General features: G+C 39.7%; 1 protein-coding gene across 7 annotated transcripts in view; it reads left to right on the top strand.

Annotated features, from left to right (window-relative positions):
* The window catches only part of SNAP91 (synaptosome associated protein 91), a 173,576-nt gene that overhangs the window by 60,716 nt on the left and 87,617 nt on the right, over window positions 1-25,243 (top strand). For all 7 annotated transcript variants that reach the window (XM_030555842.1, XM_030555837.1, XM_030555838.1 and 4 more), the window contains exons 5-10: window positions 2,149-2,251; window positions 9,286-9,379; window positions 12,008-12,119; window positions 15,372-15,478; window positions 17,121-17,162; window positions 25,085-25,155. In XM_030555842.1, coding sequence (XP_030411702.1) covers window positions 2,149-2,251; window positions 9,286-9,379; window positions 12,008-12,119; window positions 15,372-15,478; window positions 17,121-17,162; window positions 25,085-25,155 — 529 coding nt within the window. The remainder of the gene's footprint in view (window positions 1-2,148; window positions 2,252-9,285; window positions 9,380-12,007; window positions 12,120-15,371; window positions 15,479-17,120; window positions 17,163-25,084; window positions 25,156-25,243) is intronic.

Raw genomic sequence — 25,243 nt, 5'->3', positions numbered from 1 at the left:
AGGAGATAATAGAAATATGTCCTCCAGAGACAGACTATTGATATTGGGATATTTTGAGGGAGACAAAACTTTGCTAGACTTTCTTGTTGATTCTGATGTATATGCAGCTTGTATTGCAGATCAGATACTTGCTGGTAAGCAATTCAGCCATTCTCTGCATGGCTTGATTCTAGCATTTGAGACCCTGGGTGATCTGAAACTTTTTTATTCATTGTTAAATGATGTGAGCAGGGAGGAAATACTCCAGCATTTTGTCAAATGTTGGCTGACACTCAGAATGTGTTTCAGTTCTGGAAACCTGTCTATTAAAGAGCTCTATGATGCTATAACTCTGTGTATGCTGCTATTGGAGAAATTTCAGGGAGGGTGGTCATGGTATGCCCTGTCTCCTATGTTCAATTTTAGAATCATTTTCTCAAAGTCATACTTTTAAATGTCCAAATAGAATAAGATGGTTATTGGAAACTTCACTTACACGCACAACATGCCATGCTTCAATATTTCTTTACTACAAACTGGGCCTACTATGTAAGGTAAATATCAGTCTACATTCTTGATATCCCTGAAGAAGTACAGTGCCTTTGAATGTGTGGAATTTTATATGCATCAGGTTCCTGGATCTTTCAATGGAATTTGGAGTGACATGGGAACAACTGTCAAAGGCTCAAAGGGTGGAGTGGGACTGTAGGACTGACCAGAAAGAAACTAGCCCTTGTCAGGTTTACTCTCTCATAACACAGCCTGAATATGAAAAAGCTATAAGAACAAGAAGTAGTGAGGACAGAGTCAACAAACAAGTCCTTGCTGCTAAACTGAAGAGGTATGAAGAGAATGTTACAGCTTTTACTAACCATGTCATCAGCAATATTGCAAACACATTTGACCCCAAATCACATCTAGAGGTTCCTGTCAATGTTGTTTACTGGACAGCATGTAACATCAGATGTACAAGAGTTTCTACTAAAAATAGCAGATTCTGTAGAAGAACAAATAGAGCAATTTGTGAGAGGTGCACTTGATCCTGATGGACCCATAGTTTCTTCATTCCGGTCAAGAAGTCTGGCATCAATACCTTGATGACGTAACCAAGAAGACAAATTAAGTCTGGCAAGGAAGGGCCAATCATAGCAGTCCAGAAACTGTTTTCTGAAGAGCCTGTCATTGGTGAGATATGGATGATTTTTTCAATGGCAACTGTTCTTAGGCACAGGTCCTATTGGGTGAGTGTCTCTCCTTCTCATTGTTCCATCAGCATAGAACAGACAAAGCTGAATAGGACATCAGCTGGAAGCTCAAGCTGAAAGAATCCGTGAGCTAAGAGCATTCAGCAAAGAAACTGCAGTATATATCTCAGGTGCCATGGCTGGAGACAAATTGCACACATTTTGATGAATAAAGGCAGGTCCTAAGAAGATATGACAAAACTAATTCTGTAATCAAAGTCTGACAGCTATGACTACAGTAAATGAGATCTGCAGAAAGACAGCAGGACAGGATATGATGTCTGATGGAAGAAATACAAGGTGATTGCTGTGCCTCCATGGAAAACTTGTAAACGTGTAATCCAACAAGTATCTCGTAGAGAAGTTTTACAAGTGACTATGGTTCAAAATGCCTGTAGGTGCAGGAGCACATCCAGTAAAGACATTTTCTTACTAGAGGCTTTTCCAGTGGTGACTGGTCAAAAACTACTGACACTTGCTAATGGTTTTAAATTATGGTCACAAGACTAAGTAACACAAAAGCATGTAAATTTACTGATTTGGAACTTTTTATTTTTATATAATATAAAAAGTGTGTCTGTGTATTTTATATATAATAGTATAACAAATAGAGCTGACTTCCACGTCTAGTCTGGCTTGTGCTGTTGCTTAGCTAGTGGGCAGTGATTCTTGTACGAAGAACAGGTTTTGTTTTAGTTTTACCTTTTATTTGATGGGGTTCAATGACATTTTCAAAACTGAGAATTCTTCCTATGTTTGAAGTGTCACTTTTTCATATGTAAGGCTATGTCTAGTCTCAGATTTTGCATAGAGTGTAAATGGTAATCTTAAAATGCAATATGCTGTTCAGTTTTAGCAAATGAGTAAGTATCTTTATAAACAATTACACCAGTTTAACAAAATATGTAACTTTGTTTTATTGCAGGATATGATATGTCTACCTTCATAAGGCGTTACAGTAGATACTTGAATGAAAAAGCATTCTCCTACAGACAAATGGCATTTGATTTTGCAAGAGTGAAGAAAGGGTAAGCTGTTTGTTTATGTATTTAAACTTAATTATGATGGGACTTGAGTGAAACCTGACTCTTGAGTCACTAAAATAAATAATTATCTAATGCTTTAATGAAAGGGCCTGATTTAAGTACTAGTTGAACAGAAAATGAAAGATGCAACTAAATCTAAAAATTTAAAAAATAATTCAGTTTGTCAAGTAGTGGTAGTCCATACTCCCTCAGTGCAATCTTTAATAATGTCTTGAGCTGAGATGTGTTAAAACCCCTCAATACCAACAGGCAGAGGGCACACCATACTGTAACCCTTATCAGGCCTGACACGCTCACTACCCCCAGCACAGCTGTCATGATATGTATCTAAAGATATCATATGTAAACTGGTGGTGTCTGCTCAGGAATGTTATTTTGTGTATGTGTGGGTTGGGTATAAAGAGTTATGTATGCTGGGTACATGATCTTGACGTGGTTGGGAGGTGCTGAATGGATCCAGTCCTTCCTTGAACGTGGTATTGTCTGGCTGGATTACAAACAGAGATCAATGCAAGTACACTTACATATAAGGTAAATAAAACAGTCCAAGCTGCAGTTTCGTGAGCATACTAGGGGACAGAGTCTGCATCCCCAGGAAGTTATCCTGGCCCTTTAGACATAGATAATGGACACTGGAAAAGATAAAGGGAACAAAGACATTCCAGTTATCCGTCACTTAAGCGACAAAGGGAAACGCACCCTCTGAGCCTGAGAAAGTTGGATCCCCTGGCCTAGCAGGCTAGAGATGCTGGTAACTTGATTTGAAAACTGCTTAAGCAAAGATTGTAACTTGCTAAAATGAAGTTTTAGTCACTAGAAAGTGTATTTTTTGTTTTTGTAATCATACCTTGTAACCATTTTATTTTAGTATCACTGAAATCGCTATTCTTTGTTGATAAACTTATTCTTAGCTTTACTACAAATCATATCCGTGCTGTTCTAATGAAGTATCGAGTGAGTCCTCAGCTAACCTAACAGGCTTGTGTGTACATTGTCTTTTGGGAGGTAGTGAACTGAATCTCTGTGCATGTCCAGTCTCTCTGTGGACACTACAGAGACGTGTCTGGGAACTCGGGTATTGGGAGGTCACAGATTTTATTTTTTAAAACCTGCAAAGCAGAGTAAAGACCAGCAAAGTGTCAAAGATTTTGCTGGTGAGACAGACTGACTGGCATGGTAGGAAGCTGACATACCCTTCTGCCTCAGCAGGAGAGGTTTACTGTAGATGAGACTGTAATATGGTGCCTTACAGTTCTGGATGTCCTGAGCCGTGTGTCCCAATAAGTCAGGATGACGAAAGTGAGTAGAAAATCTGTATACAAGGGCTTTCAGTGCAGTGCTTTTTTATTTTGTTTAAAAGTGCTATTACATGTTTTTCTGCAGGCATATTGCATGCAGAAACTGGAGAGAGTGCTATTGCTCTTAGTTCAGCTGCTACCATATTTGGAAGGTTGTACACCATTCTTGTAGAAGATTTATAGTAAAACAGTTCAAGCACCACAAGAACTAGAAGACTAGACAGAGTGAAGAAGCTAAATTTTATACTTAAAAAAAATTAATGTAAGGGCCGATGGGAAATATTGTCATAGTTCCATTGCAGATGATGGCTATGGGAGATAGCAGCGCCCTGAAAGAAATATTTTTATGGTTTAGAAATGTTCTCAAAACTAAAAGCAAATGAGCAGTAGAAACAATTACTAAGAGAGATTGTTAGACCAGCTTGATGAGAATTTGATGAGAATAATGTAATAACTTAGTTTTTCAAAACATATGGAATCAGATCGAATGAGCCAGCTGGCCTTTTCAGGCCCTACTAAATGTTAAAATTGTATTGTGGTAACTGGCATTTTACCATGTAGACTGCTTGTAAGTTTTGCTTGTTTTTTCTTAATAGTACTTTCTTGAGTCACTTGAACAAAATATTTTAACCAAGAAAAAGGTTTTAACCTTCAAACGTGTTTTTAAAAAAAAACTTTAGTTTTAGCTTTAGTTTGTAGCTATCTCTACTCAAGCTATCCCCTCTTAAAAAAAAAAAAAAGTCCTGTATAAGGAGGGTCCTTGCAGCTTATCTGGCTCTGGATGAAGGACAGAAGTAAATTCTGGAGCTGAGGCTGTCAACTGAGTGCCCTCTCTTCCCCACTCCATCTGTTAACATAGGATGTTCCTGCTAATAGTCTCTAGCTGATCTCAACTGCTGAGTTGGAAAACCTAACAGGATGGCAGAGGTATCCAGGACCCAAACTAAAAGGCTTGGTAGATCAAACACAACATCTTGAACTTCTTTCAAACCAACTGGAACTAGCAAGTTTGGTAACAAACTGGCAAGTGTACACTGATGTGCCCCCAAAATACCCACAGTTGTGAGGCACCTCTTCACTGCCTTCCTGTAGCATCATGGAGTCTCATTTGTGCTTGCTATAGATCAGTTCCCTGAAACCAACAGCCTCTGGCAGCACAAACACTATTTTTCAGACCTTCCTTTCTTTGTGTAGGTAGCAATAGGTACATACCAACCCTGAGTCTTTGGAACATTCCCTTGCCCCTTTTCCCCTAGATACTCTCAATTACCAGGTCTCATATTCCCAAAGGAACAGTACACACCAGCTTGTAAGATTCAGCTCGGGACCATCACTTTGCTTAATATCACAGTGCTTAATATATTTATAGTGAAAGTAGTAATACACTTACTAGAAGTAGTAGTTAGTAAGACTATTCGAAACAAATGGTTACATAGAAAGCATGGTCATAACATGCTTTTTACAGACTAAACTTAACTAAATGTTTTCTCTCGCTCAATCTTCTGCTGCATTTTTAACTATGGCTGTCTAAGACCCTGCTTTCATGAATGCAGATATGCTGTCCGTTTACTTCCTAGGTGCAGGATACCAGGGTATCTTTGCCTTCTAGAATTACTCCTAAAGTTCATTGTCTTTACTCATAGACAGAATAGCCCACCATGGCTTTTTTTTTTTCTGTGTGCTTTCCTGTTGGTTTCGCATCTCAACATTTGACTGCATGTGTAAATAGACATCCATTGTGTTAGCATACAATGTTTAATTTATATCCCAACAGAGAGAGACAGACATTTCTTACCCCCTGTCTGGAGAAACTGGTCTGCAGCCTGTTACTTTTTGGTGACCTGCTTTTATCTTTTATATACTAAAGAACATAATTTTCTGTCACACATACATAACTCCTTGCATGGTGCATATACATACATTTCACAATGATATTGATGATCAGTGTGACATCAGCTTTCATTTGAGACCTCACATAACGTTCTTGGGTGAACCAGAATATACATACCCGAATCAGAAAATTTCTGTAACCCCACTGCACACCCTTCCCAGTTGGCATTAAGAAGATCTTAAGTCACAGACCTCCCTTCAAGTTAGACTAAATATTTTTCATAGTCGTAATCTCATGTGGCTTTCCATCAGCATGCAAACATTACCTGTTTTAATATTCTGTAAAACTGAGATGAAACTTGTAGGCAGTGGGTTTGCGCAGACGTTGCTGATCTGCTAACTTAGCCCATAGAATCATTACAGGGCTTATTACAGCTCAAGAATGTGTGAGAAGGAAACCTCCATGTGCATTTCTGAGCCCAGGTTGAGTATGTAGCATTTGCAGTGAGAAAAACATTTATTGGTAAACTGAGCATATTGACACAGAAACTCAAGCCATGAACGTAACTACACAGTGCATGTTTTAGAATCCATTTTCAGTACATAAGGACTGCTAGGTGATTGTAAATAATGTGTATTCACTTGGAATAACCTAACCATTTTTGAACAGCAAGTTGGCCTCTGTAGTATGAGAATGAATACTCTTGGGTCTCTGCTCTTTAGTGTGAAATAGGCTGGGATTCTTCTAACTTAGGGTTTATTTTTTTATTTTTATTTTTTTGTTCCCATTACAGCACCAGTAGTTCAGCTACATTCCAAGATAAACAGCCAGTGGCTCAGTGCCCTCTATAATCTTGTTTCAGTTCTTTTGACTGCTTATTGCTAGTTTCCAGTTAATGTTACTACCAACCTGGTTGGTTACAGTCTCTTCCGCATCCTTAGACATGAGCTTCTGATGAGGGGAACACTTATGGATTCCTTGGTTAACTTGCCTTGTCCTCAGTGGTCAGAGCTGTTCATAGCACCAGTAACTGCTTTGACTACTTCACTGTGTAAGTGAAGGCATCTTTGAGTTGCTAGTGCCTCAAAAACAAACCCACCATACTTTCGGCCACTGTTTTATGTGTTTAACTTTAGGTAATTAGCGTAGTTTTCCTCCTGTGTTCGTTCAGTGCATGGAGCATCAGTAGTCTTGATGGTTTGCTGTTGGCATTAATTTCTCAGCCACCTGATTCAGTGGTCTGATCTTGCATTGAAATGTGTACTCCTAAGTTATTGACTTCAGTGCCTTCTCAGCACATGGCTACTGGGTTTTGGTCTCCTCTAGAGTTGACTGAAGAGACATTCAGAGGGGAAGATCCACTATCAGGCAAGGGTGAATGGGAATACATCTATTCTGTGGATATTCCCTAACCTGTCCAGAAAATAGAGCATCTCTGGTTTCCTGATGTCTCTGGATAACTTCTGTAAGCCTGATTCTCATCCCAGAACTTGAAAAGCATTCACCTGAAAATGAGTGCTTCGCCCAGCATCTGACATGCTGCGTATACCTCACCAATGTCTGAGATTTATGGCTCCAAACACTCCAAGGCTGTAACATCTATATGTACTTGCTGAGGTGCCTTCATTTCTATGAGCTCCTATGCCTTGTTTTACCTTCCTCATATCTGTTCTGACTCGCCTAGTAATGGTTTATAATTCCTGTTTCACATTATGAAGGTGGTGCTATACTCTGATACTGCTATAGCATAAGTTATGACTGGATGATTTATATCCTCTTACCTGGGAAATGAATACTTCAGGGAACGTTTTCTTTATGGTTTTATATATTGGCTTTGTTCCTTGGGGGGCCTGGGATCTTGTGTCCTGGAGGCACCCTATAGGAATCTTACAGGCTTGCTTAAGTAGCTGCTCAGAAACCAGTTGGGATGATCCTTGGTATAAGAGTTTCTCTCTTCTCAAGCAAGGAGATGATCTTCAACCCTCCCCCCACCCCCCAATCAGTCCTTTTTTATTTATGGGGTTGAAATCCATACTAAGTGACAGAAATATTAACATGGAAATCTTCTGGAATTTAGTGCATCTTATTAACATAACATGAATTTAGTAACCTTAAATGAATTTCTCCTTACTCTTTCCACTCTCAGAATTCTCATGCACAATAAATTGTCATAAAATGGTGCCATTAAATTTGTGAATAAACTAGTAATGCACAAGAACCACACACGTTAGTCTCTAGGTTACATTTAGTAGTCTTGGGGCCTATCTTAAGACTTTCAAACTCCTTTATGACTAATCTAGCTGGTTAAAGTCCAATTTGCATTTCAGAGATCCCTTTCAAGGTATAACATATTATCTCATACTATGTTATATCTAACTATAGAGACTCCAGACACCTTGCTTGTTTGCAGCTGAAGGGGATGACTGGATAACGTGTATCAGATCATCAGCACAGACCTCTGGATCTGAGTTAATCTTCTTTAAGGGTAATATACAGGTCCCGAGCCAGACCTTAAAACCCTCCTGTCAATTAATCATAAAGACTTCAGTCTTGATTCCAGTGGACCTTAGTGTCTCCAAAACAAGACCACTAGTCTTTCTAAGGCTGAAGAAGTGATCCATGGTTTGAGGGAGATATACTGTATTTATGGTCAGCCATCTTTGGAGGAGGGTGTGTGTTCAGTTTATGTTACAGTCACCAGAAACATAGAATGGGTTTCTGTAGGTATTAGAAATTCATAGGAACAAATAGAGCAATACAGGCAGAAAGACAGACAGGAAGTACCTACTGGGTACTGGAATTTGGTTTTTATCCGCTGTGGATGGAATAGGTCAGATAAACTCTCATCCACTCAAGTTTGTTTGTTTGTACAAAATATCTTCTTGATAACTACTTGATTGTGTTTATCAGTACTTCCCTCTGATGTGAATACAGTCTTCCTGGTCATATATTTAAAAACAGTTTTTGTGTAGGTCTTTGTTCCTCCCTAACAGCAGAATCTGTACGTTTATGGAGGTTCATTTCAAAGTCCTTAGTCTGCACAAGTAGAAATCTGTTCAACATGTTCTCTTTAGAGAAGAGTTCTACTCCTGTAATTCTGATTCTCTGAGGGGACTGTTTGATGGAATTCCTGTTTTGTGTACCCATCTTCCCTCAGAGCTGTTGAAGGTAACTTTTTTCAAGTGACTGTTTCCTTGGGCACTCAAAACATAGAAAGCGAAGAACTTCCTTTTTATCGTGTGAAACTGAATTTTCTCTGTGGGATTGCAGAGGCTCTAGAAATTGGTCTCACTATCAGACTGAACTAGTGTTGTCTCAAAGGGTCAAATCTTTGAGAACTATTTGTAGTACCACAGTGCCAAGCAACTGGATCCTATTGTGGTAGGCACTGTCCAAGCCAAGGGAATTCCAGTCTTTATGCCAGGATGTGGCTACCAAAAGGTAGGAGTGATGGAATCGATTCAAAAGATACTTGAAGATGAGCAGAATTACAGGTGGCTAACTGCCCTTGTGGATGCTATAGGGGAAGAACATTCAAGTGCAACACTGTACCTTTGTGTCTGACATGATATGCTGCACTGTATTTTTCCATGACTACCTGTCACTTTTTTTTAGTAGTAATAGACTACAAATTAGGTACTTAGCAAACAATGGAACCTATGAAATAAGTGGACCTCTCCAACACTTACCAAGATTTAACTTCAATTTTACATCTTTTACATGATTCACTGAAATAGGTGACCTAGATGGCAACCAAAACATATTTGAGATGCTGTGTTGTGTTTTGAAACTTTCTAAACCACCACACTATTGTACTTCAGGCCCTGTAGTTAATGAGTAACTGATCTTCAATCAAACTTGTCAACTTCTGTTCTTCTGTCTTGCAGCGCTGAAGGTGTAATGAGAACAATGGTTCCAGAAAAGCTATTGAAAAGCATGCCAATATTACAAGAACAAATTGATGCACTTCTTGAATTTGATGTATGTATTCAGAATTTTAAATTGAAAACAGAGCTATAAACATTACTTCATACATTTTTTTTTAAAAGCTACCTAAATGTGTTGCTTTACCATAGTAGCAGCTGAGATTAATGGGACTTAACACTTTAGTGTAATAGGGCACAACGTACTTTCCTCCAATTTGTTGCATTTCAAGGGGTGGGTGAAGTACAGTGTTCCTTTTTTAATGTTTTTCTGTTTTCAGAGTAAATATAGGTTTTGTGGATAATGCAAAGTAGATAGTAGTTGAAAAGATAATGAAAGTGGGCTGTGGACAGGGGAATGAAGGAGCAGACAAGATGAGGCAGGAGAAGAGAGTGGGAGTGGAAGAATTGATGGCCAAGTTTCTTTTTTGTTTTGTTTTTTAAACTTGAGCTTGGGAAATTTTTTTTGCATATAAAGGATAGGACATAAGGGAAAAAATGGGAAGGAGAGTGATTGAGAGCAGCAGAAGAAAAAGGTGAAAGAATAAGAGGAAAACACTGCTGCAAATCTCAGTTAAGACCATGGTGGAGCAAACATAAATCATAAGGTTTTTGTCCATTTATTTTTTTTAAATCAGACAGAGGCTTTGTAAAACTAAACTGGAAACTTGTGCTATTGTAACTTCAGATTTAAAACTTTTAATTAACTAAATTATAAATGCTAGCTTTTTTTACATGCTACTGCTGGTAGGGTTTAGGGTGACCAGACAGCAAGTGTGAAAAATCGGGATGGGGTGGTGGGTAATAGGCACCTATAAGAATGGCCATACTTGGTCAGACCAAAGGTCCATCCAGCCCAGTATCCTGTCGACCATCAGTGGCCAATGCCAGGTGCCCCAGAGGAAGTGAACCTAACAGGTGGTGATCAAGTGATTTCTCTCCTGCCATCCATCTCCACCCTCTGACAAACAGAGGCTAGGGACACCATATAAGACAGCCTATAAAATTGGGACATCTGGTCAACCGAGTAGGGTTTCTTAAGCAGGTAAATAACTTTAATCACAGAATAGTCCCATTGGCTTCAGAGTGACTGCTTGCACACTTAGTTAGGCATGTGTATAAGTGTTGGCAGCATCAGTGGCTAAAGCATTTTTATTGAAAACTTTTCTTAGGGGCATGAAATCTTTGTCACTTAAAAATTGTTTCCATGTTAACATTAAAAAATTTATTCAAACTTTCAGTGCATTGACGCAGTATTGTGAACTTCTTGTACACAAAGTTTTCAAAAGTGGAAATCTAAAATTAAGCCCCTAAACTCCTTGGGCACCTAAATCACTTAGGTGTCCATGTCCACAGTGGAGTTGAAGGTGTAATTTCCAGCTCAGGTAGACATGCCAGTGCTAGTTTTGATCAACCTAATGTGCTCAAAATAGCAGCATGTCCAGAGCTACAGTGATGGTGGGATGGGCCAGCTGGCTGTGAGGTTTTAGTGCAGTAGCTTAATCAAAGCTAGCTCAGGTACATCTACCTAAACTGGAAATTACGCCTACAGCTTCAGCGTAGACATGCACTCTGAAGCCAGTGAGACTTCTGCTTTTAACTGCAAATAGTGATGGACTATTTGCCAGGTCAAAGCATTTCACTTTTGACTTGTGGAAATGTGTGTTATAGGAAGGGCATTGGTTACAAACATTGTATAATATAGGCTATTTATTGAACTTCGTGCCCTTCTCACAAGAAAGGTGTTAATGAGACTCTGTACTGGTCTCTCTCACCATAGATGAGCATTTTAAGTATGAAACTCTCTTTAGAATAAACTTATGAAAAATCTGACATTCTATTAAAACTAGGAAATTAAAGAAATAAGCAAAAAATCGACTTTAGTATCTTAATATGATATAAAATAATGAAGTCAGCTCTTAAAAATGGAAGCAATTCTTCATTTAAAAAACATTTTGGGGTTTTTTTTATCCACTTCAGTTGACACTGGTGGGGAGGACAGGAAGGGGAGAAAGGGAACAATAAAAGGAAGGAGGGGGAAGGAACTCTGCAGTACTTTCTGACTGGAGGCAGCAATGGGTGGGGATATGTAGCACTTCCCTATTAAGAGCAGCAGTGATAGAGAAAGTGGACCAGGGGAGAAGGTGGTGGCTGCTGCTGTTTCTCAACCTAAATGTACCAGGGTTATTACTGTGGTAATAACTCAGGCTTGTATATTTTATTAATACATTAGCTCTCTTGGTCAATTTAAAAACTTCATGATTCTCAAGAATATTACAATATCAAATGTGTTTGATGCATACTGGTAACAGAATATGGAAAAATCAAGTGTGATCCTTGGAAAAAAAATGGCACTTTCTGTCCATGTGACGCCTGAACAAATAATCAGTTGGATTTTTCCTTCATAATATGGGTCTTCCAGATCAACATTGTAGGAATCTTCCACAGGATTGTTAAGTGATAGCAACATGTGCCACTTGAGCACCAAGTGATGGAACAGAACTGACCTCTTTCCCTTCGCCTGAATAAAATTGAGTTAGCAGAGTATCCTCAGAATTCAAATACATCTAAATCAATATAATTGAATAATATATTAACTTAATATGTATCTGCTGCTGAAAGCCAAAATGTTAAGCATTTTATAGCTCAATTAAATGTATCTGAATGGAGTTTTATTTGTGTATAGGTTCATCCAAACGAATTGACAAATGGCGTCATAAATGCTGCATTTATGCTTCTCTTTAAAGATCTCATCAAGCTTTTTGCATGTTACAATGATGGAGTTATTAATTTACTGGGTAAGTAGGCTGAGATTTTATTGTAAAGTAGTAGACTTAAGTAGAAATTCAGTTTCTCTGAGGCAACTTTAAATACTCTTGCCAAATAAAAGATGTGATGTGACTTTTTTGGTAGTCTTTTTGTTTGTTTTGTTTTTGTGTTTTTCTTAATCTGACATGCAGGTTTTCTGTAGCAGTTACTCAGATAGGCTATAAAAGAGTTGTATAGCAACAGCATTTGAAAATATAACTTCAAGAAACAGAAAAAAATAGAATTCTTGCAAACACTTATTTTAGTATAAAAAATGGACACTCTTGACACTAGTATTTTTTACAAGTAATACCCTTTTCCAAAAATACCCTTTTTGTCTTGCCCATTTATTTGATAATAAACACCTTGCCTTCTAAAATACCAAGAAAATAGAATAAGTACTGGAATCTTAAAAGAGGAGACTTGAGGTGGGGCTGGGATATGTTAACCTTCAGCCCTTGCGTCTGATGAAGTGGGTATTCACCCAGAAAAGCTCATGCTCCCAAAACGTCTTCTGTTAGCCTATAAGGTGCCACAGGATTCTTTGCTGCTTCAGTCTTGATTATTTTAGCCTTTACTTATTAGTATAGAACTATATAAATCATATACACCTAACTATTACTATACAAAGTTATGATACTGACTTTTAATGTGAGTCAGCTAGTATTTGGCAAGGTGTCTGGGTATTGTAGCTACTTGAATCTCATAAATGCATACTGAGGCTTTCAGTCTCTTATCAATTAAAAATAAATCCTTCTCCTAAAAAGTAGGATTGACTTTCAGAGACATTTTTATCAACAGGACAGCCACATGTGACAGGGTGCAGACTCTACACTCAACCAGTGTGTTGCTTTCTCTTCTGGATTAACAGTCTGTAGGGCTGAATATGTAGTTCTGACCCCTTGCTGACTTTTTTTCCTTGGCCATATTGCTTTAACTGCCAACAAGGCTGGTGGTACTTGGTTTCAGTTATATTATATGATGGAGGCAAGTTCAACAGGAACTTGGAGGGTTCATGTACGGTGACAGTTAGTAACTGTCCAATTGGGATGAGTTTCAACTACTGAACTGGAGAGAGACTCTAGTTTCCTTTTTATTACTTTCAAGTCACCCATTTTCTTAGCATAGGCAACTCAAAGCTGATAAAATGTAGATTTTTTTTATAAAACAGAGCTAATGTTTTATACGCCATCATGATGAACTAAAATGCTTCCTGTCTTGTGTTTTCCCCCACTTCTTGGTTCTGATGGAGTTTGCTTTAAAACTGTAAACAAATTTAAAGAGCCTCTAACTTGGAAATGACATGTCTGTCTGAAAACTGTACCTACTGTTGCTTAGAACAGTAACTGCCAGAGTGTGGCTGGCCCCTTTAAAGGGAGATAGGTCTTGGCCCACCTGTGACAAAACTGATATGGCTCCCCAAGTTGGGGAGAATGAATTAAGTCATGTGACTAAACCAGGCTGAAATGGTGTAGAAAAAGGAAGCCTGTGGACTGCAGAGTGAGGCTGCCAGAAAGGAGAGTCTGCTGCCATGGTGCCTGAGGAAGAGAGACTCTAGGCTGGAAGCCCAGGGAGTTGTGGCTGAGTACGAAGCCCTGGCTAGAAGTTGTATTTTATTGCTAGGGACAAGACAAAGAAGGCAGGTCAGGCCTTGTATCTTCTTCAGCTGCTTTGAGAGCAGGAACAGACTATACCTCAGGGAGGAAAGGCTGTGCCCAGTTTAAGGCTGCTGTGGGAGATTTTCTGTGTTAATTTTGAACATTTGTTAATGAAATCCGACCCCAAGAAGGGTGACTGATGTGGGAGCTCATGAAAGCCTTTTGTGTTTGGAGTTCATTGTGGAACCTGAAAGAGGGGAAACTGAGGCAGGGTGTCTCAGAACTATGCCAGCCACAAGAAGATAAGGAGGCAGATGGCACACTTGCAATAACTACAGCTGCAAGCTAGCCAGGGAACATTCTCTTCAATTCTTGAATTTTGTGTAGCTGTGGTTTTTATTTGTGGGAAGTTGCCCTTCCTATTGCATGCAATAATATGGCCTAATAGACTGCATTGGGGTAGAGGAGGTTTGTGTGCATGATGTTCTCCAGGCCCTGACAGAGGGGAATTTCTTCTGTTTGGTTGAGATCAAGTTGTCTCCTTAGTAGGACTCCCATGTGGAGTTGGGGCAAACTTTACTTCCCCAAACCTCTCCCTGGGGCGCTAGGAAGTAGTGGGAGTCGTGTGTGCATGCGTGCTCAGGCATGTGCTCCTTTGCTGGCTCTCGGGAAAAGTTGAGAAGTTGGACCTTACCTACTGTTGCTGCTTCTGAGGGTTGCAAAAGTGAAGAAATTGATAGCTGTTTGTGGAAGAACTAATTATTTGGGTTAAAGGCTTGGGTGTGTGTGCTTGTTTTTTTTTTTTTGTTTGTTTAAGGTGGTGCTTAAAATCTTGCAATTTCTTTATGATTTAGATAAAACGTCCCTCTTTGAGGAATAAATTGTGCTTATGAAGTGTTTGTTTTTGTATTCTATTTCATAAACCTTCATGGGTTTTTCATGATGCCTCTTCGAGTGTTTAGGGTTGAGAAACCTGCATCGACACTGTTTTATAGGAATGGTTGTGAATTTGAAAAATGAGCATAAGAGAGCATCTCAAAGTCCAAAGTGAGAACAACAGTTTGAGTTCTGAGTTCTATTGTTCAATATAGTATGCTTAAAGGGGAAGGAAGAAGGGAGAAAAAGCTCCTTGAACTTCAAATAATTTCAGCTTATTTTAAATTAGTGATAGGTACACAAAAGTGTACTCACTATTTTTGTTTAAATATTTCTAAAACTGGTTTTCTGAAAACTTAAAAACCTGCTCACAGATCATACTAAAAATTTTTCACAATGAAAATTATGAGAAGTTTGACTTTTATCTGCTGGTCATGTAACTTGATAACTTGTACTAATGACTAGAAGAGCTGCTCAATTAGTTTCACAAATATGTAGAGGGAAATGAAATTTTAACCACGTGCACCAATTAAACTTTAATTGTCATGTAGTCATAACTTAAGATAATGTTACATTTTAGCTAATGGAGGAGGAGGGGAAAGGCCTCAATAGGACCAATCAATACACCACTTGGCAATTAAATTCTTGAAGTATCATTTTTCTGTAAGTAGGATTGCAGATGAGTGCAGATCTACCATAAATGTAGTTCCAGTGACTGACATACTGCTAAAGAGAAAATGGTTGTTCACTTTTTTGTTTTTCTTCCAGAGAAATTTTTTGAAATGAAAAAGGGACAGTGTAAAGATGCTCTTGAAATCTACAAACGATTTCTGACTAGAATGACTAGAGTATCTGAATTTCTTAAAGTTGCAGAGGTAAGTAACCTCAAATATTATCTGCTGAAGGATAAGCTGTATATTTTCTCCATATCAGACTAAAAAGCACATGTATCAAAATATAACTTCTATTTTCAGATATTTGATGTGCTGTGTGCTATCTATAGCTCAAGCAATGCCGATTAAATCCAGGTTCTAAAGTTCTTGGTCCGTATGGGCGTCAGTAGTGAGTTGAAGCACAAGATACCAAAACTAACCATAGCTTGTTGCATTCTATTCATGATTAGAACCACCACCTGTGCCAATGGACAGTCCCTGACTTAAATGTAACCTTGAAGAGGGTGGCAATTTTGGGGACTAGAAATGATCTTCATGAAGATCTACCTTCAGGTGTCACGCTGACAACTAGATTTGACACTCTTGTACAACATTCCTAGCTCAAGTAGAATCTGCAGCAAGTGTGCCCATTCATAATATCCTCCTGCTACATGGACGTTGCTCAGATTTATAATTTTCCTTTCTTTTTTGATGGGCAGAAGAAGCAGATCACATTCTAAAATCAAGCAAGTGGCTTTGGAGTTGAAAACTCTAAATCAGAGTGCAAGTCTCAAGGCAGTGAGCTGAGACTTAAAAAAACTGGGACAGAAAAATCGAAGCTGTGGGCCACAGCACAACTGGACTAAGAATGTTCGCAAAGATGGATATTTTAACACAGGAGTCTCAAACACGTGGCTTGCGGGCCACCTGCAGCCCCACGGAGTTATTTGTTGCAGCCTGCCAAGCTCCCCTCATCCGCTGCCCCATCTTCCCCCCTAGAGTGCTGTGTCTCTGCTCCTCTGCCTACCTCCAGGCACTTCCCACTGTTTGGTGATGCTTAGCACTTTCCAGAAGGGAGGGAGAGAGGGGAGGAGCAGGGAGCAGTGCACTCAGGGGAGGAGGTGGAGAAGAGGCAGGGCGGGGATTTGGGGAAGGGGTTGGAATAGGGATGTGGCAGGGAAGGGGTGGGAAGAGGCAGGGCGAGGACTGATGGAAGGGGATGGAGTGGGGACAGGGCAGGGGTGGGTGGGTTTGTACCTTTATATGAAAAGGTGTCAGTGATGCAGCCCTCAGGCCACTATCCTAGTCCTCATGTGGTCCTTGTGGTGATTTGAGTTTGAGATCCCTGTTTTTACATTTATTTTAGTTTTCCAAAGAGCTGAAAGGGACATAAGCAAAAGGAACCCAGATTGAAGGATGAAGAGGTGCAGCTCCTGCAGGAGTTTTTGCTGACTGAGAGAGGATTAACTGGCAGTTTTAGAAAGAGTTCTGAGTCCTGGATAATGCTTTCTTGAGCTCACTACTGCTGCCTTTTCAGACCGAAAAGTTCTGCTTGTATGTGCTAGGGAGTATAAGACCTGAGTGAGGATTGAGTTTTGTGGGGTTGTTTCTAAATTTTTTTTATTTTTTTTTGCTCCCTAGAAGTGAGCATTGCAGCATTTTCAAGGTGTTAGGAAGGGTGAGGGAGTGGCTTGTGGGAGAAAATTGGTACATAAGTTACAGACTTTATAACTTAATGATATTGAGATGTAATGCATAAGAAGTTAGCTGAAGAGAAAATGTGACTGTTTTAATCAAATTGAATACTTGCTGCAGTTGTAGCATATGACTGGTTTCACAATAAAATTGTTTTTTAAATCCACAGCAAGTTGGAATTGACAAAGGAGACATTCCTGATCTCACACAAGTAAGTTTTTAGTTTTTCAGTTTTTGTATAAACTGATTCAGTAAGGAAAGACACAGTAAGCTAAAACTGTATGAGGAAGAGTCAGATAATTGGCATGTGCCCTGATATATACATTTCTTGAAATCCTTCTCAAATGCAAAAGGCAGGAAATTGCAAATCGTCAACCATTTTTGGCAGATCGAGCTCTGCTGGTCATTTAATTCCAGAAGACGAGTTTCATTTTCTGACTATTGTTTTACAGTTTGTAACTAGATTGGCAGTCTTTTCTCCCTTGTAGAAGTGCAGATTTATCCCACAAGGAGTGAGAGTATTGCATTTGAAAAATGGACAAAGGTGTCATAGCACTGAATTTGTGCTTTGACCTACTTCGTAATTTCACCTCTGGCAGAGTGTCTTGGTCTATAGATATACAGAAGTTGACATAATATGACCAAATAAGAGCATCTTAAACTTTAAAACGTGGTAAGGGGATAAAACTAGAGGCAGAATTTTATTCCTTGATACTCAAACCTGGATCCAACTCCTTACTTACAGCAACTACAAATATCAATATGGCATTCCTGCCTTTAACTAGAACCATAACAATATTTGTTAATTGTTTGCCTTGATGCACAGTAGCATGAAAATTTTTGTTAATGAATGCCAAACAGTGTACTCAGATCAAATTATAACTTCTTGCATATCTCAATGCCTGCAAAATGGCACAGAAACTAAAAGCTCTTAATCCAAACTGGAGAGCAACTATATAAACATCTAATGAATTTTTAATAGATATGTTCACTGCTTATAAATATAAAATAAAAGTATCTGAATGTTTGGTTCCCTACAATATTCCATAAATTGTTTCTTCTGACTGGAAAATATCCCTAGTTTCTTAAAGCTCAGAAATGAAATAAAGCTAAATAAAAGTTTGCATTTAACATCTTTGGCTTGATTTGAGGAAAAATAACTGAAGCCTAAGGAATTCCTGAGGGTTTTTATATAATCTAAAATACTTCATTTACAACAATTTTACTTTTTAAATAGTTCAGTTTCTATTTTAGTTTGCTGGAAGCTAAAATTGTTGCATAACTTGAAACACTGAATGCAGTGTTCTTTTTACAAAGTAATAGCTATATGGTGTCAGCCTCTAGGGTAGCTGCTGCACCACTGCCCTTCTTGAGGTCTGAGTGCACCCCAAAGATGTCAGGCCTCAGATCTTTATCTCTCAGAGGGTAGAATTCTGTGATTTTTCCCGCTTTTAGACCAGTGTGACAGATTTTCATTACCAATCTGCCTGAGGCCACAGTTGATCAGGCTGGGGCCACAAGATCTTTTTTGGGGAGGAGATGAAGAGGCACCCCAAGTGTCTAAATTTTAAAGCTTTATTGATAAAATAATAAAATAACAGCAGTGTGTGCTGGGAACGCTCCCACATCACTCAGGGGAAAAAAGAAAGCGTTAAGGCCCCAAGCCCTAACCCACTTTCATACTCGCACACGCACGACCCAGACTGGCCAAGTCCAAGTGTAACATCAGAAGAAGCGGGAAGGAAAGTGGATGGGAGTGCTGTCCTGGGCCCAGACTGTCCAAGGATCTGCTGTGTTCTCTGAGTTGTTTCAGCTCTCAGGAGGGTTTTAAGTCCTGGGCTCCTTGGGGGGAGGGGAAGGGGGAGGGAGTTTTGTTCAGGGAACTCTGCTCCTGGTGCTTTGAGTTGTGACACCAGGACTTGAGTTATGTCCTCTTGGATACCAACTATGATTACTTCAGCAGGCCCAACTGGGATTTGAATCGTGCTGTTGAGTTCTCTCTGAGAGCTGTGACTAGTACTTAGTGCACAGGGACCACAAAGCTTTCTCAAACAAGTACTGTTCAATATTACCAGTAGGAATAAAACAGTCTGAGACATAGAGTAAAAATAAGAGGCCTGGCCACATGAATCTTGCGTTTCTTTTACCTTAGCTGCTCCTGGCCTAGATGCTTAGGTCTCATTTAGAGAGAGGCTACTTGCCTACAGCTCTACCTCTCCCCTAGTCTGTATCAGCCTCATAGCATGCTGACCACTTCTCCCTCTTCCTTTCTGCCAGGGCCACCTTCTAAGGTCTCTTATTTTTGGGGTCTCAGCTTCTTCATCTCAATTACGTCTGGTGCAATTATTTTTGTTAGCTGCTTTAAAGGTGTTTACTAGAAGCTCTGTGCCTCCTCCTCATTCTTTAACCCCTTTATTACCCCCCTCCCTGATTTTAACTCTATGCACTATCATGCAACTATACAAAACTGAATAGAGAAACAGGGTACGTCTACACTACGGGATTAGTCTGATTTTACATAAACCAGTTTTGTAAAACAGATTGTATAAAGTCGAGTGCATGCAACCACATTAAGCACATTAATTCGGCGGTGTGCGTCCATGGTCCGAGGCTAGCATCGATTTCTGGAGCGTTGCACTGTAGGTAGCTATTCCGTAGCTATCCTATAGTTCCCGCAGTCTCCCCCGCTCCTTGGAATTCTGGGTTGAGATCCCAGTGCCTGATGGGGCAAAAATTATTGTCGCGGGTGGTTCTGGGTAAATGTCATCACTCATTCCTTCCTCCGGGAAAACAATGGCAGACAATCATTTCGTGCCCTTTTTCCCTGGATTGCTCTGGCAGATGCCATAGCACAGCAACCATGGAGCCCATTCAGCTTTTTTTAACTGTCACTATATGTGTACTGGATGCCGCTGACAGAGGCGTTACTGCAGCGCTACGCAGCAGCATTCATTTGCTTTTGCATGATAGCAGAGATGGTTATCTGTCGTTATGTACTGTCTGCTGCTATCATGAGTGCCCCTGGCTGAGGTCAGCCAGGGGTGCAAAGGCAAAACTGGGAATGACTCCCCGAATCAATCCCTCCTTTATGGTTTCTAAAAATAGTCAGTCCTGCCTAGAATGTGGGGCAAGTGTACTAGAGAACCAGTGTATCAGAGAGCACAGCTGCTCGTGTCAGATCCTGCAGAAATGATGAGCTGCATGCCATTCATGGGGGGTGCCCCTGCAACAACCCCACCCGTTGCTTCCCTCCTCCCCTAACCTTCCTGGGCTACCGTGTCAGTGTCCCCCGCATTTGTGTCATGAAGTTGTAAAGAAAGCAGGAATAAGAAACAGTGACTGGTTAGTGAGATAAAATGAGGGGGAGGCAGCCTCCTGCTGCTATGACAGTCCAAGCGGGACATTAAGCAGTGTGGGGGAGAGGAGCCTAGCATCCCACTGCTATGATAGTCCAGGCAGTACAGAATCTTTTCTTTACACATCAAAGGGAGAGGGGGCTGATGGAGCTCAGCCCCCAGTTGCTATGATGAGGACGGTTACCAGCCATTCCGTACCATCTACTGGGAATGACCAGGAATCATTCCTATTTTTACCCAGGCGTCCCTGGCCAGCCTCACCTGAGGCCAGCCAGGAGCACTCTCGGGCTGATGGTGATGACAGATAGCAGTCATATTGTACCGTCTGCCACCGGGAAGGGGAGAAAAGCGGATACTGCTCTTCACTGCTGCAGCATCACGTCTACCACCAACATTCAGTAGACATAAGGTGACAGTGAAAAAAGTCAAACGATTTTTCTCTTTTCTTTCACATGTTGGGGGGGAGGGAATAAATTGACGAGCTGTACCCTGAACCACGCCAGACAATGTGATTGAACCTACAGGCACTAGGAGCTCAGCCAAGAATGCAAATATATTTCAGAGACTGCTGTGGACTGTGGGATAGCTGGAGTGCTCAGTACCCCCTCCCTCCCTCCCTCCATGAGCATCCATTTGATTCTTTGGCTTTCCGTTATGCTTGTCACGCAGCACTGTGTAGCCTGGAGATTTTTTTTCAAACGCTTTGGCATTTTGTCTTCTGTAACAGAGCTCTGATAGAACAGTTTGTCTCCCCATACAGCGATCAGATTCAGTATCTCCCGTACGGTCCATGCTGGAGCTCTTTTTGGATTTGGGACTGCATTGCCACCCGTGCTGATCAGAGCTCCACACTGGGCAAACAGGAAATGTAATTCAAAAGTTCACTGGGCTTTTTCTGTTTACCTGGCCACTGCATCAGAGTTCAGATCGCTGTCCAGAGCGGTCACAGTGGTGCACTGTGGGATACCGCCCGGAGGCCAATACAGTAGATTTGTGGCCACACTAATCCTAGTCCGATATGGTAATACCGATTTTAGCGCTACTCCTCTTGTTGGGGAGGAGTACAGAACCGATTTAAAGAGCCCTTTATATCGATATAAAGGGCCTCCTAGTGTGGACGGGTGCACCGTTAAATCAGTTTAACGCTGCTAAATTGGTTTAAACACGTAGTGTAGACCAGGCCACAGTCTCACATGATAGTGATAAGATACTAGACACTTCCACACTTTGTCACATGTGGATTATGAAATCCTTAGGCTAAGAGGTTTTAACTTGGGTTATGGCTGTTACTGAGAACACAGGAAGCACCCAGAAATTGTTACAGTGAAATTAATTCTTGAAGTACTTCTGCATATTTGCCCTTATTATGCTGCTACGCTTCTGCAGCCTTCAGGAAAGCAATGTCCATTGGACTGCATGAGCAGCTTCTGTCTCAGAACGTTCTGAACATTCAGAGCTAATAGTAAAAGGGCAGTGTGTCGTGTTTATATTTTAGACCCTGACTGACTAAGCACAGACAGTGCCAATATTTCTTAATGTGAAACCTTAAAAGTCAGGGTCCCTGATCAATCTTGGATCAATATCTGGCACCAAAGATGCCCACGTCAAGTAAACAGTCACTGAAAAATCAGTTACTAGTTCTTATCTAGTCTGACAGGCATAGCAGGAGCAAACAATTCTGAGGCACTGATGAAACTTGCATCTAGGCAGAGTCCAGTCTGGGCAGGAAACCTCAGGTTGGTACCGAAGGAGTCACCAGAGAGACCTGGATTTTGAGAATAAATATATTCCAAAACTGGTGTTTAAATTCCACCAGATTCAGATAATTGGTCCCCTAGCACAGTGTTTCTCAACCAGGAGCACATTTGAAATTTAAAATCCTTTTTTTATTTGAAATTTCTTTGTTTCCAATTTTACTTCAGTTTTGGTTTGGAGGTTAGCCCTTTAAAAAATGTTTGTTTCATGTCAAATTAAATTCTTCATTTGACCTCAGATGAAACTTTCTTTTTTGTTAGACCCCAGATTTGTGTTTGGCAATCTGAAATTTCTTAATTTTTTTTTGTTCAGCTGCTGAACAGAGGAAGCAGTTATTTGCCCAGCTCTAATTGAAATAGCAGTTATATTTTATGTAAAGTGACATTACCTCTGTATTCTTAAGGCTCCATCTACTAGGTCTAGAATGGTTTTAGTGGTATTCCTTAGTGATGTTAATATACCTCCCAAAATGTCTCATGTAGAAGATTTACATGTACACAGTGCTACTCTCTCAACTTGGCATCCAGGTTTGATGCTTTGCAGCCCCAAAGAAGGGAAACATAGTGGGTTTTAACTTTTCATAAATACTTCTGTTTATTACCCAACCATGTCTCTTGCGCTTGGATTTTTGCTTCATATAAATTTTAGTCTTTCTGGTTCAGGTTCGGGAAGTTGGAAGCTGAGGTGGGTGTCTTAGTTGCTAGAAAACATGAGGGATTTTAAATTTTGGTAGCCAAACAGAATAAATTAGTTTTGTCTGAAGTGGAGAGAACAGGCTTGTGGCAGCCACCACCAAACTGAATAGAAGATTATGCTGACTTTGCTAACTCTAGAGAGTCACCTTCTGTGGATACTGCCTAGTCATCTGTGCCAGAGATTATCCCCATGAATGTGTCAACTTCTGAATAGCAAATGTTGCCAGCTGCATGCTATTAAGCGTCATATTTAACTGGTCTGGGTATAGGGTGACCAAATGTCTTGATGTTTGTTTATAGGGACAGTCCTGATATTTGGGGCTTTTTCTTTTATAGAGGTCTGTTACTCCCCCCCACACACCCCATCCTGATTTTTCAGAGTTACTATCTGGTCACTCTGTTTGGGTGTGGCACTATGACCTCTGAGGCCTTGGAACTCCTAGTTCTGGAGCCCTATCTATAGCTTTATCAGACAGACTTTTTAAAGTTCACTTGTTTTTAAAAGCTAATCTAGCACAAATGCTACAAATAGTACATTGGAAAACTATTAAGTCTCAGGAAGAGACCTGAATACTGTAGCTAGAATATTGAAATATTAATTGGCCGAACACTCAGTGTGCCCAACAAAATACTAAATGCTTCATCATTATTCCTCTTATCCACAAAAATGGATACCCTGTATAACAGAGAATTAGCCTAGGGAGAAATAGAGGCAAATGGCCAAATCTGTTGCTTTTTAGCAAACCTGAAACTTCTGTGGCTTTTGTTTTTCACTACCGGTGAATTCTAGCAACCTTTTCACTTATTAATGAAGTTATCTGTCCTGAGCTATTTGCAAGTGCTTGCATTATTTATTTCAAATGTTAGGGTTTGTAAATAGATATAGAACTTTTCAAATAGTTAAGACAGCTCAGAGTGTTTCACACTTGGCCATGTTTGAATGTTAACCCCTTCTCTCCCCCCTCCCCTAATGTATGTATTTCACATTTGATATCGGTGGTGGTATCTTAAGTTGATTTTAGTCTGGCACTTGAAATTGTCTTCAGTAACACTGTATGTGCATATTGGAAATAATAGCACTGACTTCAAGCATGACAGGTTTTTTGTTTTGTTTTAAATTTTCAATGCATATATTTACAGTGAGATATTAAAACTTATTTATGACAAACATTTTAGGTATTGCTGACAAGAGTTTTGGTTGATCTGCAAATCACTGATAATGAAAATTCCCCTTTTAAAGAATGTACCATTGATGAACTGGTAACCCTGATAAAATATTGCTGTTTATCTACTGTTGTAGCTCTCAAGGGCTTCTTGTTCACTCATTGGTCTCATGGAAATCTACTTATCTAGGCACTATTTTTATACTGGAGTAGCTAAGGACACTGAAACTTGTTCTTGCGTTCTTTCCTTTTTATCCACCATTGTAACAACAACAGCATGCCTGGGTATTTTATTTGGCTATAAAATCTGGTTATTTAAAGTCTCAAAACACTGAGGATCTTGCGTTTAAGAAAAATGATTGCAGTATTAGTCAAACTTCATTAGACTGAGATTTATTTCATTTTATAAGTATCTGAAATTGGGATTTTTGAATTTTATTTTCTTCTGGCTCCTGAATCTTGATAACCTGTCCTATATATTCATAAGTGGTTGGGGTTTTTTTTGTTTTTGTTTTTGTTTTTAAACCAGACTATGTAGATATTTCATGCTATTACCTGGAAAGTGCTCAAATTCAGAGCATAGCTTTCTATAATTAATCTGGACCATTTTTTAATTTACACTTTTCCTTTTAGTGGAAAATACTAGCTGATAAATACAACTGTAACGATTAGCCACAAATGGGAAAAATTCAGTGTTTTAGCTAAAAGCTAATTTAGACTCACTGTATACAACACACCCAGTTGATATGAGCATAAATATTTGTGTAGATTTTGTGTGTGTGATTTTCACTTAACCTGTGGATGCCTGTGCTGTTGTCAATGTCAAACACATGATCTGGCTAGAAGCATGGTGAGCACATCATGTACATAGGATTCAATAATTGTATAGTAAAGAAAGAGTTGGCTATAACTCTGCAAAGAATAAGTGTTTTCAGAATTGGCCTTTTTATAGAAGTGCTTTTTTGTCTTGATAATTCCAGCATGAAAATACACTTTTTTTTTCTTTACACAGTGGAGTGGAATTGGGATTATAGCATGAGTGTGCAAATTTGTTTTATTTTTAGCAGAAGATGATTTAAATTGCCCTGATAACCTTAAGGCTCCCATCATTTAGTGTGTTTAAAGAAAAAAATGTGCACCTTTTTTTTTACATTCACTTTCTAGGCTCCCAGCAGTCTTATGGAGACCCTGGAACAGCATCTAAACACATTGGAAGGGAAAAAACCTGGGAACAGGTAAAACGATCCTATTACATGTGTAGAACTAGATTAAAAATTCATCAAGCCACAAAGAGAAGCCCCTCCAGGCCAGAGGGGACACCCA

Source organism: Gopherus evgoodei, chromosome 3, assembly GCF_007399415.2.
Source record: "Gopherus evgoodei ecotype Sinaloan lineage chromosome 3, rGopEvg1_v1.p, whole genome shotgun sequence".
NCBI classification, from domain to species: Eukaryota; Metazoa; Chordata; order Testudines; family Testudinidae; genus Gopherus; species Gopherus evgoodei.
This window is presented reverse-complemented; position numbering and strand designations above follow the sequence as displayed.